The sequence below is a fragment of the Nicotiana attenuata genome, chromosome 3 (genome assembly GCF_001879085.1).
Source record: "Nicotiana attenuata strain UT chromosome 3, NIATTr2, whole genome shotgun sequence".
Taxonomy (NCBI): Eukaryota; Viridiplantae; Streptophyta; class Magnoliopsida; order Solanales; family Solanaceae; genus Nicotiana; species Nicotiana attenuata.
In genome coordinates, this window is record NC_031991.1 from 256,259 (window position 1) to 269,169 (window position 12,911).

The 12,911-nt window shown below is 38.5% G+C and overlaps 2 protein-coding genes across 4 annotated transcripts in view; both read left to right on the forward strand.

The window, feature by feature from the left end:
• LOC109223169 (iron-sulfur cluster assembly protein 1-like) lies at positions 1,078-9,071 on the forward strand. The gene is made up of 3 exons (XM_019387376.1): positions 1,078-1,499; positions 1,665-1,719; positions 8,590-9,071. The coding sequence occupies exons 1-3, from the start codon at positions 1,208-1,210 to the stop codon at positions 8,723-8,725; spliced, it is 483 nt and encodes a 160-aa protein (XP_019242921.1). The 5' UTR covers positions 1,078-1,207; the 3' UTR covers positions 8,726-9,071.
• The window catches only part of LOC109223170 (pantothenate kinase 2-like), a 6,749-nt gene continuing 3,783 nt past the window's right edge, over positions 9,946-12,911 (forward strand). The window contains exons 1-4 of one of the 3 annotated variants that reach the window (XM_019387378.1): positions 9,946-10,082; positions 10,424-10,875; positions 11,255-11,467; positions 11,622-11,680. In XM_019387378.1, coding sequence (XP_019242923.1) covers positions 10,596-10,875; positions 11,255-11,467; positions 11,622-11,680 — 552 coding nt within the window. In that variant the 5' untranslated portion in view covers positions 9,946-10,082; positions 10,424-10,595. The remainder of the gene's footprint in view (positions 10,083-10,423; positions 10,876-11,254; positions 11,468-11,621; positions 11,681-12,911) is intronic. The other 2 variants (XM_019387377.1, XM_019387379.1) reach the window with 2 other exon arrangements.

Consider the following 12,911-nt stretch of genomic DNA (forward strand, 5'->3'; position numbering starts at 1 on the left):
CCGTTATTCGACCCCATAAGCTTCCCTCGAACTCCAACTTATTCGGTCTTGATCTTGGTCGATCTCGGTTTTGGGGTCTCGATCTTAACCGGTCCTAAGGTCTCGAGCTTGACAACCTAACTTTGCACCATATGAATCGAAGCCGATCCTCGATTTATCATGCTCGAGCCTCGATCAGTCTTACAAAAAAGGGTAAGCCCGATTTTGACCGTATATAAATAGATATGAACCTATAACTTTAAATGCTAAACCCATAGAACTAAAATCAGACATCCGTCTCTGTCTGCGATTTCTTCTTCTTCCTTGGCTACTGAATGGGTCAAGGGAGAACCAATCAAGTCTTTCGTCAATCCTTTATGATGGATCGGCTCATTTTCATTTAAAAAAAATGTTTAGATACAAATTACAGCTAGACAGAACTACGTGAAAAGCAAGAACTTTGGCTCTTTTGATATGCTTGCGGCTACGTTGCCAGCATTAAAACTTTAAAATGAAGAATTCAGTTGTAAAATGAAAGAAATCTTCTTAATCCGTTCGCTTCGGCACCGAATTATCCGGTGGACTTTGAACAACCTAGGCCCAAGTATGAAGGGCTACGCTACAAAGTGTAAGCGGGAGAAATTTAAAAATAGCCAGATACAAGTATAGTCACAGTTTCAGAGTGATTGAAATTTAGCCACTTTTTATGTTAAGATAAATCTGAATGAAAACATTGTTCAAAATCTGAAAAATACTCCAACATAATATACTGGAGTTCAGCATAAGTATACTAGAACTCCAATATATTATACTAGAGTTCTAGTATAATATATTGGAGTTCTAGTATACTTATGCTGAACCAGCATAATATGCTGGAAGTTCATACACAGGTGCTCCAATCTTCAGTATATTATGCTACAATTTTCCGTATAGCAGCAAAATAATGGCTATTTTTTTATGATTTTGCAAACGCTGCTATTTTTAAATAATCGACCCGAAAATTGGCTAGCCTTTACAGTGTAAGCTGCATAGGCCCAATATCTCATTCTACATATTGAGCCCAATCCATTTTCGTCAAAATCTGGATAAACTTCAACCACTTGTCTGCTTCGACTCTCCGAACCGCCTCTCTTAACCTTCCACACAAACGGGAACCTCAGATATATATGCTACACACGCATCCATCCATTTGATTCCCAAATTCAATCAATTAGGGCAAATAAATAAGATGTTAAAGCAAGTTGGAAACAGAGTTCTGGGGCTAGGGCAACGATCGTCAGTGGCGCGTGGGGTGTTGCCACGGCTATATCATGAAAGAGTGGTGGACCATTACAATAATCCCCGAAATGTTGGTTCCTTTGACAAGAACGATCCCACAGTCGGTACGGGTCTTGTCGGAGCTCCGGCTTGTGGCGATGTGATGAAGCTACAAATCAAGGTCGATGATAAGACCGGGAAAATTACGGATGCTTGTTTCAAGACCTTTGGTTGTGGCTCTGCTATTGCTTCCTCCTCCGTAGGTTTGTTTCTTCCATTTGTTTACGCTTTTCACATACTTTAATTTGTTTCCCATCCGCGTTACAGAATTAATTGTATCATATTTCAACTTTTCATAAACTGATATTATTGAGCATCTTATGCTATTTAGATGTAGTGATGATTCTTAATTAATTACTAATTTTCAGCAACTGAGTGGGTGAAAGGGAAACAGATGGAGGAAGTACTGTCCATAAAGAATACGTAAGTCCTTTGAACCTTTTTTGGGTGTTTTTTTTAAGGTACATAGCTAGGTTTCTGATTGTCCAGTTATAAGTAATTGAACAGTCGTTTCTCTTAGTTTTACGTCTTGAACTTTGAGTTCCATTTCAAGATTTTTTTAATTAGTTCCTGCTTCGTCAAATTTATGCGATATGTCACAATTTAATGGTCCTGCTATATTGTTCTTACCTTGGCCAATAATTGATTTTGAAATGGCAAAGAGTATATTGGGGGGCTCCCAAGTTGAGTCGGATTCAGATTTCAAGATAGCTGTTTTTTAATTAGCATTTTGACCAGAGTAGCCACTAGCCAGGCAGCATAAGCTTGCATGCACGTTGGACGATCCACCGAGTATATGTTACCTCACCTGAGTAATTCTGCTCCCGAAATTTAAACAAATGATAAATTTACTTTGTGTTGTTGTTAGCTGAGCTAGCTCTAGCAGTAGTTCATACATCCATTGAAGTTTATCAATGGAACAGTAAATGTAAGAGAGGGGAGGGGGGAGGGGGGAGGAGGAAGAAGAAGTTCGTTTATTTTCTGGTTTTTGTTTTTGATTACAGGAGAAAGATCCAGCTGTTCTCTTTTATCACTAATTACAAGTCCTACATTTTCTCCTATTTACAAACTACTCCCTTCTAGTTTCTTGCAGGTCCCTTTAACCCCTTTCTCTTCAATACTCCCCTTCAAGCTGGAGAGTGAAAAACATCTAACACTCCCAGCTTGGACATAAGGGTTTGATGTTGTGATGTTCCCAGCCCTTTAGTCATAAGGTCTGCCAATTGCATTCTTGTGGGAATGTACTGTGGTGTGATTAATCCATTCTTCAGTTTCTCCCTTACAAAATGACAGTCTATCTCTATATGTTTGGTCCTTTCATGAAAGATAGGATTTGCAGCTATTTGCATAGCTGCCTTGCTGTCACAATGCAAACTTACTGGTGTTTGCACTTTGTTTCCTAGTTCCTCCAGTAAACCAACCATCCAGATAATCTCTGCCACTACAGCTGCCATACTCCTATACTCTGCCTCTGCCGAGCTTCTACTGATAGTCTGCTGTTTTTTTGATTTCCATGACAATAGAGAATCTCCTAGTTTGATAACATATCCTGTCATAGATCGTCTGGTTGGGGCAGAATGCCCAATCCGAGTCACAGAAACCTGTAAGCACTTGTGTCTCCCCTTTCCTTAGTAGTATCCCTAGACCTGGTCCTCCTTTGATGTATCTGACTACTCTTAGGGCTGCATCCATATGAGACCTTTTAGGAAGATGCATGAACTGACTTAAGACCTGTACTGCAAAACATATATCAGGTCTTGTAATGGTCAAGTATAGCAACTTTCCAACCAGCCTCTGATAAGTTCCTACTTCTTCCAATTGTGCATCATCTGTTTTCCCAACATGGTTATCATAATCTACTGTCGTAAGCTTATGATTCAGCTCCATTGGTGTAGCAACAGGTTTGCATCCACTTAATCCTGCATCAGCAATTAACTCCAATGCATACTTTCTCTGGTTCAATAGAACACCTTCTTCTGATCTCATAACTTCAATGCCCAAAAAATATCAAGCTGTCCCAGGTCCTTGACCTTGAAGTGTCTGTGTAGGGTGTTCTTTGCTTCATTTATCAACGATTGTGAGCTGCCTGTAATAAGTAGATCATCTACATAGATGAGGATGATTACAATGTCTTCTGCATATCTCTTTGTAAACAAAGAGTGATCATGGGAACTTTGTGCATAACCAGCTTCCAATAAGGCAGTGGTCAATTTGATATTCCACTGTCTGGATGCCTGCTTTAAGCCATAGAGTGATTTACACACCTTATACTCCCCTTGCTTTTGAAAACCCTGGGGTAGCTCCATGTACACCTCTTCAGTCAGGTCTCCCTGAAGGAAAGCATTATTGGCATCCATTTGAAAAAGATGCCAACCCTTAGAAGCAGCTGCACTAATAACAGTGCGCACTGAAACCATTTTAGCCACAGGAGAGAAAGTCTTATGATAATCCAATCCTTCCTGTTGAGTATATCCTTTGGCCACAAGTCTTGCTTTAAACTTGTCCACCTCACCATTGGCTTTATACTTGATCTTGTATACCCATTTGGAACCAATTGGCCTCTTACTCGGTGGCAAATCAACTACAACCCAGGTAGAATTTGCTTCAAGAGCCTGAATCTTTTGCTGCATGGCCTCTACCCATTATTTTTGTTGAGCTGCTTGTTTGAAGGTCTCTGGTTCAGTCAAAGTGGAGAAAGCACCTAGATATGACTGATAGTTTGGTGACAGACGAGAGTAGGCAACACGGGAGGATATGGGATATTCACTACCTTTGAAAGAATTGGTAGCAGTGACATAGTCATTCATCCAAATTGGAGGAGCATGAGTTCGTTGTGGTCTTACAAGAATGGATGAAGTCTCTGCAGATTGTATAGCATCAGGCTCAGAATTTACTGGTGTGGTGTCTACATTCTCAATGTCTACTGGCTCAGAAGTTGAGCCTGCTGGAACTGATTCATGAAACTCCCCTTGAATGCCATTATCATCAGTGATTGAGTTGTCAAGTGGAGGATGCATGGTAACATGATCTGGCTTAGGAATGGGAGAATCAACTAGTGGTAAATCCTGCTGTAATAAGACTGGATTTTGAACAAGTGTTGTGTCCTGCAAGAGTGACTGAATCTCAACTGTGATGTGGGTAAACATGTCTTCCTCAGTACCTGGAAGGCTTTTGAATGGAAAAATGTATTCTTTAAAAATGACATCTCTACTAACAAGGAAAGTTCTATTTTCCAAGTCATAGAGCCTATATCCCTTTTGAGTATCAGAATAACCAAGGAAGACAGTCCTTTTTGCTCTAGGAGCAAACTTATCTCCCTTTGGCAAACTACTTGCATACCCCTAACAACCAAACACCTTCAGATGGTCTACACGGGCTTGCTTGTTGTAAAGCAGCTCATATGGAGTCTTTTCTTCTAACACAGGAGTTGGTAGCCTATTTATCAGATATACTGCACTCCTCACACATTCTCCCCAGAATCTAATAGGCACTCCACTTTGAAATTTTAGAGCCCTGGCCATTTCAAGGATATGTCTATGTTTTCTCTCTACGACTCCATTTTGTTGTGGAGTATAAGGGCAACTACTCTGATGCACAATCCTAAGTGAAGTGAACATTTCATTGCATTGAGAACTAAAAAATTCACTGCCATTATCAGATCTCAAACATTTCACAGATACATCAAATTGATTCCTTACCATTGAGATGAAATTCTTTAGTACAACCACAACTTTACATTTAGAATTCATCAAACATACCCATGTATACCTGCTGAAATCATCAACTATAGTAGCAAAATACTGTTTTTTATCATATGTGGGCACTTTGTAAGGCCCCAAACATCTAAGTGCACAAGCTGGAAAATACTAGTGGATTTTGTACTACTAATAGGAAACTGAAGTCTGCATTGTTTAGCTAAGGGACATATGTCATAGTTCTCAATGTCAGTGTTACTGACTTTATTCTGCAGTGTAGGTAAGTGTTCTATAGTCTTCAAAGAGGCATGCCCTAGTCTGTGGTGCCATAGTATACTATCTGACTTATTCTCTTTCAAGGTTGTTCCTGCCAATACTGCTGCTCTCCCCCTTAGTAAGTATAGGCCTTCTGATTCTTTACTAATCCCCAATACCTTGCTACTGTAAAGCTCCTGAAACAAGCAGAAATCAGGGTAAAAGTTGACAGAACATCTCAGTTCCTTGGTAAGTTTTGACACTGACAATAAATTGAATTTAAAGTCGGGCACATGTAGAACATTTTCCACATTTTTGTTTCCTAGGACCATTGCACTTCCTGTATGTTTTATCTCTGCTCTAACCCCTGTTGGTAATTGTACACCACTATGTTTTTGTCCTTTCATGCTTCTAACATTGCTTAATACTTCCTCATTGTGAGTAATATGATGTGTGGCTCCTGAATCCACTATCCACTCTTCTATTGATGGACTGCAGAGCAGAGAGGCTATACCTGCCATATTTGATGAGCAATCTCCTGTTGTTGTTGGTTTGTTCAAGAGTCCTACCAGCTGGTTGTATTGTTCTTCTGTTAACACATGAGTTTGAAACGGATTTCCAGACCCTGCTACTTCTTCTGTACTTGCAGCATTCACATAAGGTCTAGTTCTTCCACTTGGAAACTTCTTCTTGCTTTTAAAGTCTGCTGGATATCCGATGATCTTGTAACAGTTTTCTTTCAAATGTCCTTTATAACCACAATGTTCATAGATTAGGCCAACCTTCTTTGGCTTGAAGACCTGACCTCTTCCTGCCATCATAGTCAAAGGATCCTTGTTTGTATCTGTTACTCCCAATGATCTCTGGCTTTCCTCCTGTGTCACTTTTGCATAAGCCTCATTTACAGTGATAACAGGCCTCCTCAACAACAGATTGCTCCTTAAATTGCTGTACGTCTCATTCAATCCCATCAGAAATTGTAACAATCTCTGATTAGCTAAAAGTTCCATTGATGGCCTAGATTCCTCACAGTCACAACCAGAGGTAGGAACCAGTACATCCAATTCACTCTCATTTTTGTGTAGTAACTAGTTACAGAATCAGTACCCTGTTTTAAACTAGCTATTTCTGTCCAGAGATGATATATTCTCGTCAAGCTACATCTATCAAATTTCTCCTTGAAATCACTCCAAACTTTTTTTGCATTAGAAGCAAATACAATACTAGGCATTAACTCACCTGCAACAGTGCTTCCCATCCATGATAACACGATTGTATTGCATTTCTCCCATTGTTCAGCAAGTTCTCCTCTATACATGCTTTTGACGCACGTTCCGTCCACGAACCCTAGCTTTCCTTTTCCTCTCAGTGCGCTTCATCGCCCTACTCCACAAGGCGTAATTTTCCGGCCCTGTGAGTTTGATAGGAACTAGAACAAAGCCTGGTGCATCGGAAGCTTGTAGGAACAGCGGATGATTGTGCTCTAGCAAGGTCACTTCATTTCCAGCCATGTTCGCTCAAATCGGAAAACTCAAAACCCTAATTTCAGAGTAATTTCTCTGTTTTTTTTTTTTTTTGAATTTCAGATCTAACATCTAGAATCGAGATCGAGGCTCTGATACCATTTTAGCTGAGCTAGATTAAGCTAGCTCTAGCAGTAGTTCATACATGCAATGAAGTTTATCAATAGAACAGTAAACGTAAGAGAATCTGAGAGAAGAGAGAAGAGACAAGAGAGGAGGAAGAAGAAGTTCGTTTATTTTCTGGTTTTTGTTTTTGATTACAGGAGAAAGATCCAGCTGTTCTCTTTTATCACTAATTACAAGTCCTACATTTTCTCCTATTTACAAACTACTCCCTTCTAGTTTCTTGCAGGTCCCTTTAACCCCTTTCTCTTCAATAGTTATCAGCTGGTTTGCTGCAGTGTTTCCCTTATCCTTCCCACACCCTAAAACATGTTAGCTGATTAAGGTTTAACTACTTGGAGGTAAATGGTTTTCTTAATCTTGTATTGTCAGTTCAGCTAATGTGGGGAGGTGGGGGTCGGGGTTAACGAAATTTAGAATGAGATTACTACAGTGGGCATATCATCCCACCTATAACAGGGCTATAAGAAAGTAGGCCCTTAAAATAAGAATGAGTGAATTGAGCTTGAGAATTTTGCTATTTGAAATTAGTGAAATCTCGGAAGAAAAAAAGCTGTGAGAGAAGTATACCCAAGCTGGAGTCTTTGGAGAGTTGATAAGGCCATCAAGAAAATCTTGGTGATGATTCCTGCAGTTATTTTTTGGTGTTTTGGAATGAAAGGGACCGAAAATATTTTGGTTGAATTTCAACTCCAAACCACTCTCTCAAAGCTAAATAAATGTTTGCTTAATCTTTTCTGCTGGACTAAATTAACACTGACCACTTTTGGACTTTGTTAGCTCCCTACTTATAGATTGACACAGCGTAAAGGGGCTAACAAAACTTTTTTTTTTCCTTTGGATAAGTCTAACAAACTCTATTGTCATTTCTGTATTTCTGCTTTTCTAACTATCCATCCCCTTGGTGCCTTTCCAATGAAATACCTTACTTCATCAAAGAACTTCGGAAAATAAGCTTATTGAAACTTACCTGAAAAATAAAAATAGAACGCACCCAAGGGTTTTGGTTCAAAGGCAGAGGTAGCACGAGTGGCATGGTAGGGAAAGTTAATTCCATTTCCATTTTCTTTGAAGTTTTTCCTTGAATCTAATGAACAGCATGCATGCTAAACCATTTTGCTATTCTTGTGTCTATGATTGTCATTTTTTGAGAGTGTATGTATATTCTTACGGGACTGAAGGTCTCATGACTATCTTCAGCTATACTTGGAAGAAAACTTGTACCATCTTGAAATTGAAAGAATTGCTTTTCTGGGATCCCCTGCAAGCTTGTGCTTCCATTGCGCCTGTTGCTATTATGTTATATTAACGATGGATGGCATAGTTCAACTTCATCTTTTGCAACGTTATTATCCCAAGCAGTGCGATATGTCAGTAGTCTTAGATATAATTACTTGTCTTCTTATCGGCCCCTTACCATTATCTTGGATCCACCTTTGTTTTTGTTTGTATGTCCATGGGGTGACATGATTAGATAGGTTATGGGAACAAGTCTATTCTTTATGTTGAAACAGATGTAAAGTATTTGGCCTTTTCTGTTGATGTCTGTGCAACCTGCTAGAAGATTAAATTGGTAGTCTGCATTTTTCATAATTTTCTGCTGTTGATGTCTGTGCAACCTGCTAGAAGATTATTTGGTAGTCTGCATTTTTCTAGGCTGTGAGATGTATTCTGAAACATATTTGACTTTATTACAGGGAAATAGCGAAACATCTTTCCCTTCCACCTGTTAAACTGCACTGCAGCATGCTTGCTGAGGATGCAATTAAGGCTGCTGTGAAGGATTATGTGTCGAAGAACGCAAAGTCAAGTGACAAGGCAGAGAATGCGTGAATGGAAAAAGCAGCTTATGCTTGGTATAGTAGTTGAAGAAATAAAGGGCTTCCGGCAACGAAGTTGAGCATAAGAACGAAGATCAGGGATGTACGTGTATGTAGTGTCTCTTGGATTTTCATAGATGTAAATTGACTCTATGACTGTTTGGGTTGTAATAGTGATATTTGTAGCGGGGTCTGTCGGTTTTGAAATACTTGGGCTCGGTATTTTCTGCATTTAAAAAAAAGAGTGTTATACCATACCGAAATAGACTAGGTATGGTTCGGTTTTCACTTTTCGATTTGTGCGACTTTGGTATTACACTTCAAAGTTGACATTCTGTCAACCAAACTTATTATTATGATTCATGAAGTTGATTTTTCAGATTCAAGCACGCAAGAAAGAAAACTAAAAGAGGATAAATTAAATTAAAATTTTAAACGTTAATTACGTTTCATTTTAAGACAAGATTTTCGTTCTTTACTTGAAAAGAGAAGTAAAGAGAAATATTTTCACATTTAAATCTATGTAAACTTATTTTCTTTTTAGTTTGTACAAAAAAGAATGGTTCCTTTTCATATTTGGAAGTAATTTATTTTTATATAGTGATTTATAGCCACACAAAAATAGAGGAAATAGGCCTTTATGGCTTTTACAATATTGAAATTAAGAAAGTATAAGAAAGTATTTTTTTTAGATCTTTATGTGTAAAAGATGGATATTTTGTGTAAAAGCAAATTTCTCAAGTGTAAAAAAAAAAGATGGAATCAATTTTGACGGCAAAATATGTTTCTCATTTTATACAACAAAGTTCAAAGTTTTTTTTTTCCTTCTTAAACTTTATTCACAATCAAAATAAGTTTACATAAATTAAAATGGAGAGAGTATTAAATTTAATCTTATTAGAAGTGAAATGTCATGAACTGTCAAATTTAAAACGAATGTATATATAGCACAACAATAATTGAACGATTAAATAAATTCTTTGATCATAACTAAATATATTCACGAATAGAAAAACCTTGTTTTAAGCTTATTAGTCAATGAGAGATTGCGTGTGCATTTACTTGTAATCTTTTTATGTAATATAATTACGTAAATACTATTAGTACAAAAAGAAATTTCTCGTTGAAATTTCAAACATTTTCCAAAAGATGTTTTTCCAAATCCTAATCCGAGCAAAAATTCATTTCCTATAAAAGAAAAGAAATACCCATAACTCCTAAGGAAATAAAATAAAAAAGCAATAGCTGCGCACGCACAACTAGAGCGCGAATCACTCTTTCCACATTCCCCAAGATTCAACAACTCCTCTCTACTAAAATCCTCCACAACTGGGTCTGACTGTCTGAGTTGGGTTCCTTAACACTCGATTGTATGATCATCATCTCATTTTACTTTTTCTTTTTCTTTCATGAGTACACTAGCTAACATTTACGGCCATGATTTTATTGTTAAAGTGCTGAAATAATTCTAACTACGGCTATGATTTTATTGTTAAAGTGCGAAATAATTCTAACTTTAATCTTCGCCTACTTTATTAACTGCGACTAGTAGGGGAAAAAAATACAGCCTGTCATATACTTTTAATCCCCAGTTCTTAAAAGTCAGTTATTATTATTTTTGCAAATGGGTTCTGGGTAGACAAGAACCAATTTTGAACAGTTGATATTGACTTTCACTTCCAACAATAGTCCATTTGTTTATTTGATACAGTTGTTAGTGCCAATCCTCACACAACAGTTTTGGTGGGTGAACTTGAATATGTTGGAGTAAAAACAAGTGAGCTCACCAAATTGGACCCATTTGACTAAAGAAGTATTCTTTGGATTTAGGGAGCAGGTAGGAAGGGAATTCAAAGAGAGAGAGAGAGAGAGAGAAAGAGTTAATGGCTAGTCCAATAACAGAGGACCACTCTCCTCACATTGGAATTGACGGTATAAATGAGGAAACTCAACAGATTTCTGAAAAGGATATTGTTTTAGAGAAAGGAGGAGAGAAAGATATGGCGCCTATGCCTGGGAGCTCATCAATTCATCGGTCATCTTCTCGCCCACAGCTAGATGTTAGTGGTGCTGCAATTCAGGGCAATTTTGAGGAGAAGGATCCCACTATTCTGTTGCCTAATCAGTCTGATGATATTTCCCATCTGGCTCTGGATATTGGTGGTAAAATTTCTCCCTCTTTATTCTTTAATAACCTATGATAACATGAAACTTGGATAAAACAATTGGTTTTACCACTGATAGTATTGTGGTTAACTCTTGAGGTGTCGTTAAATTTGACTTGCACTGGTGCTGAGTTTGATGTGCGAAAAGCTAATTACACGACAACAACAAACCCACTATAATCCCACATAGTGGGGTCTGGGGAGGGTAGTGCGTACGCAGCCTTACCCTTACCTTGTGGAGATAGAGAGGCTGTTTCCAATAGACCCTCGGCTCAGAGAAGCATAAACACCACATTAAAGAATGCGAAAAGCTAATTATGATTAACTAAATCATTTTGGTTCTGGCTTGATCTTTTCTGTGGATTTTGTTAATCCAGGCTCTCTTATCAAGCTGGTTTACTTTTCAAGACATGCGGATCGGCAGGTGGATGACAGGAGAAAAAGAAAAGTTAAAGAGAGATTGGGTGTTTCTAATGGCAGCAGGAGAAGCTATCCTATCCTTGGAGGGAGGCTTCATTTTGTTAAGTTTGAGACATCAAAACTTAATGAGTGCTTAGATTTTATATATTCCAAGCAACTTCACTGCGGTGGTATAGTTCTTTCAATTTTCCATAATTTCAAATTGCTAATTTTGTAAATGCACTATATTTCCCTGTGATCTTCAATTGTTCTTGATCAGAAGCACTAGCATTAGCAAGAGTACGGATTACTGTCTTTACATTTGTTGATAATCTTGTTGGCTAGGGATGGATTCACGATGTTGGCCTTCTGATGCCCCACAAAGTGAAAATGCAGTAATTAAGGTAAACATCATACTTGTCAAATTGTGTGACAACCTCATCTAAAAGTTTAAGTTGCGAGACAGAAGTAACTTTTATTGGTTAGTTATGTAATAGCCCACTCTGTTTCACAGTCAGATTTAAACTTGGGACATTTGTTTTTTCTGATACCATGATGAGTTTTGCTACCACCTCATTTAAAAACTTAAACTGTTAGAGGGTCACTTTTATTTATTTATTTACTGTGTATCAATGTTGTTGAGGCAAGATGACTACTTCCCATTTTAATTTGATCAAAATTGAGTTGTATGGAGGAAGAAGCAAATAGGCTTGAAGAATGTTCTCAAACTAAATGTCAAAGATAAGAGAGATAACGAAAAGCTAAAGAATTAGGTCACTGAGAATCTAATTAAGTCAGTTGGTTTTGTTATAGCATACTAAGCCCTGAGATCTTTATGTAATGAGACATTGATTCTATATACCCCCATATAAGCATATTTAGATCAGTTTTATTGAACAAACTAGATTTCATAACTGTACCCTTTTTTTTGCCGAACAGTATCTCTTGTCTTACATTGATTGTAGCTTCTTCTTTTTCTTGTTTGTGGGTGGGTGGGTGGGTGTGTATGTGTGTGTGTGTGTGTGTGTGTGTGTGTGNAAATAGTCCCGGGGATCCTCTGAAGATGTACTTCTATAGGTAGTAGTGAAAAGCATGGTGAACCTATAAAGCATCCGAAGACATAGCTGATCCATCACCGGTCTGTGCTACAACACCCGGTGGAACTACCCCAACTGGCTGAGCTGCTAAAGTTTGAAACTGAGGAGCCATTTGCTCGGGAGTGTGAGTAGCGGGAGTCTGTGCTCCTCCCCCAGCCCGAGAGACAGCTGGTGCTACAGGAAGTATACCGGCCTGGGTAACACTCTCCATGAGGCCCACTAGACGGACGAAAGCATCCTGAAGTACCGGGTAGCTATGAACCCCTCTAGGACCTAAGCTGGGCCTGTTGGAACGGTCTAGGCCGAAACTTCATCATCGAACTCAACCCGAGGCTCCGCCGCTGGTCCTGCTGCTCGAGCTCTGGGCTGACCCCTGCCCCTGCCTCGGTATTTATGTATACCTTCCACCATCATAAACTGTACGCAGTCACTTAGTCTTCCTGAGTCTGAACTCATACCGCAACATGAAACTTTTTTTACTCACTCACAACTGGGAAACATGAAAAGATTCTTCACACGCCTATAACCTCAGAGCTAT

Coding starts and splice junctions, on each gene's coding strand:
- LOC109223169 (XM_019387376.1), top strand. CDS start 1,208: ATGTTAAAGCAAGTTGGAAACAGAGTTCTGGGGCTAGGGCAACGATCG. Junction 1,500..1,664: donor TATTGCTTCCTCCTCCGTAG/GTTTGTTTCTTC, acceptor ACTAATTTTCAG/CAACTGAGTGGGTGAAAGGG. Junction 1,720..8,589: donor GTACTGTCCATAAAGAATAC/GTAAGTCCTTTG, acceptor ACTTTATTACAG/GGAAATAGCGAAACATCTTT.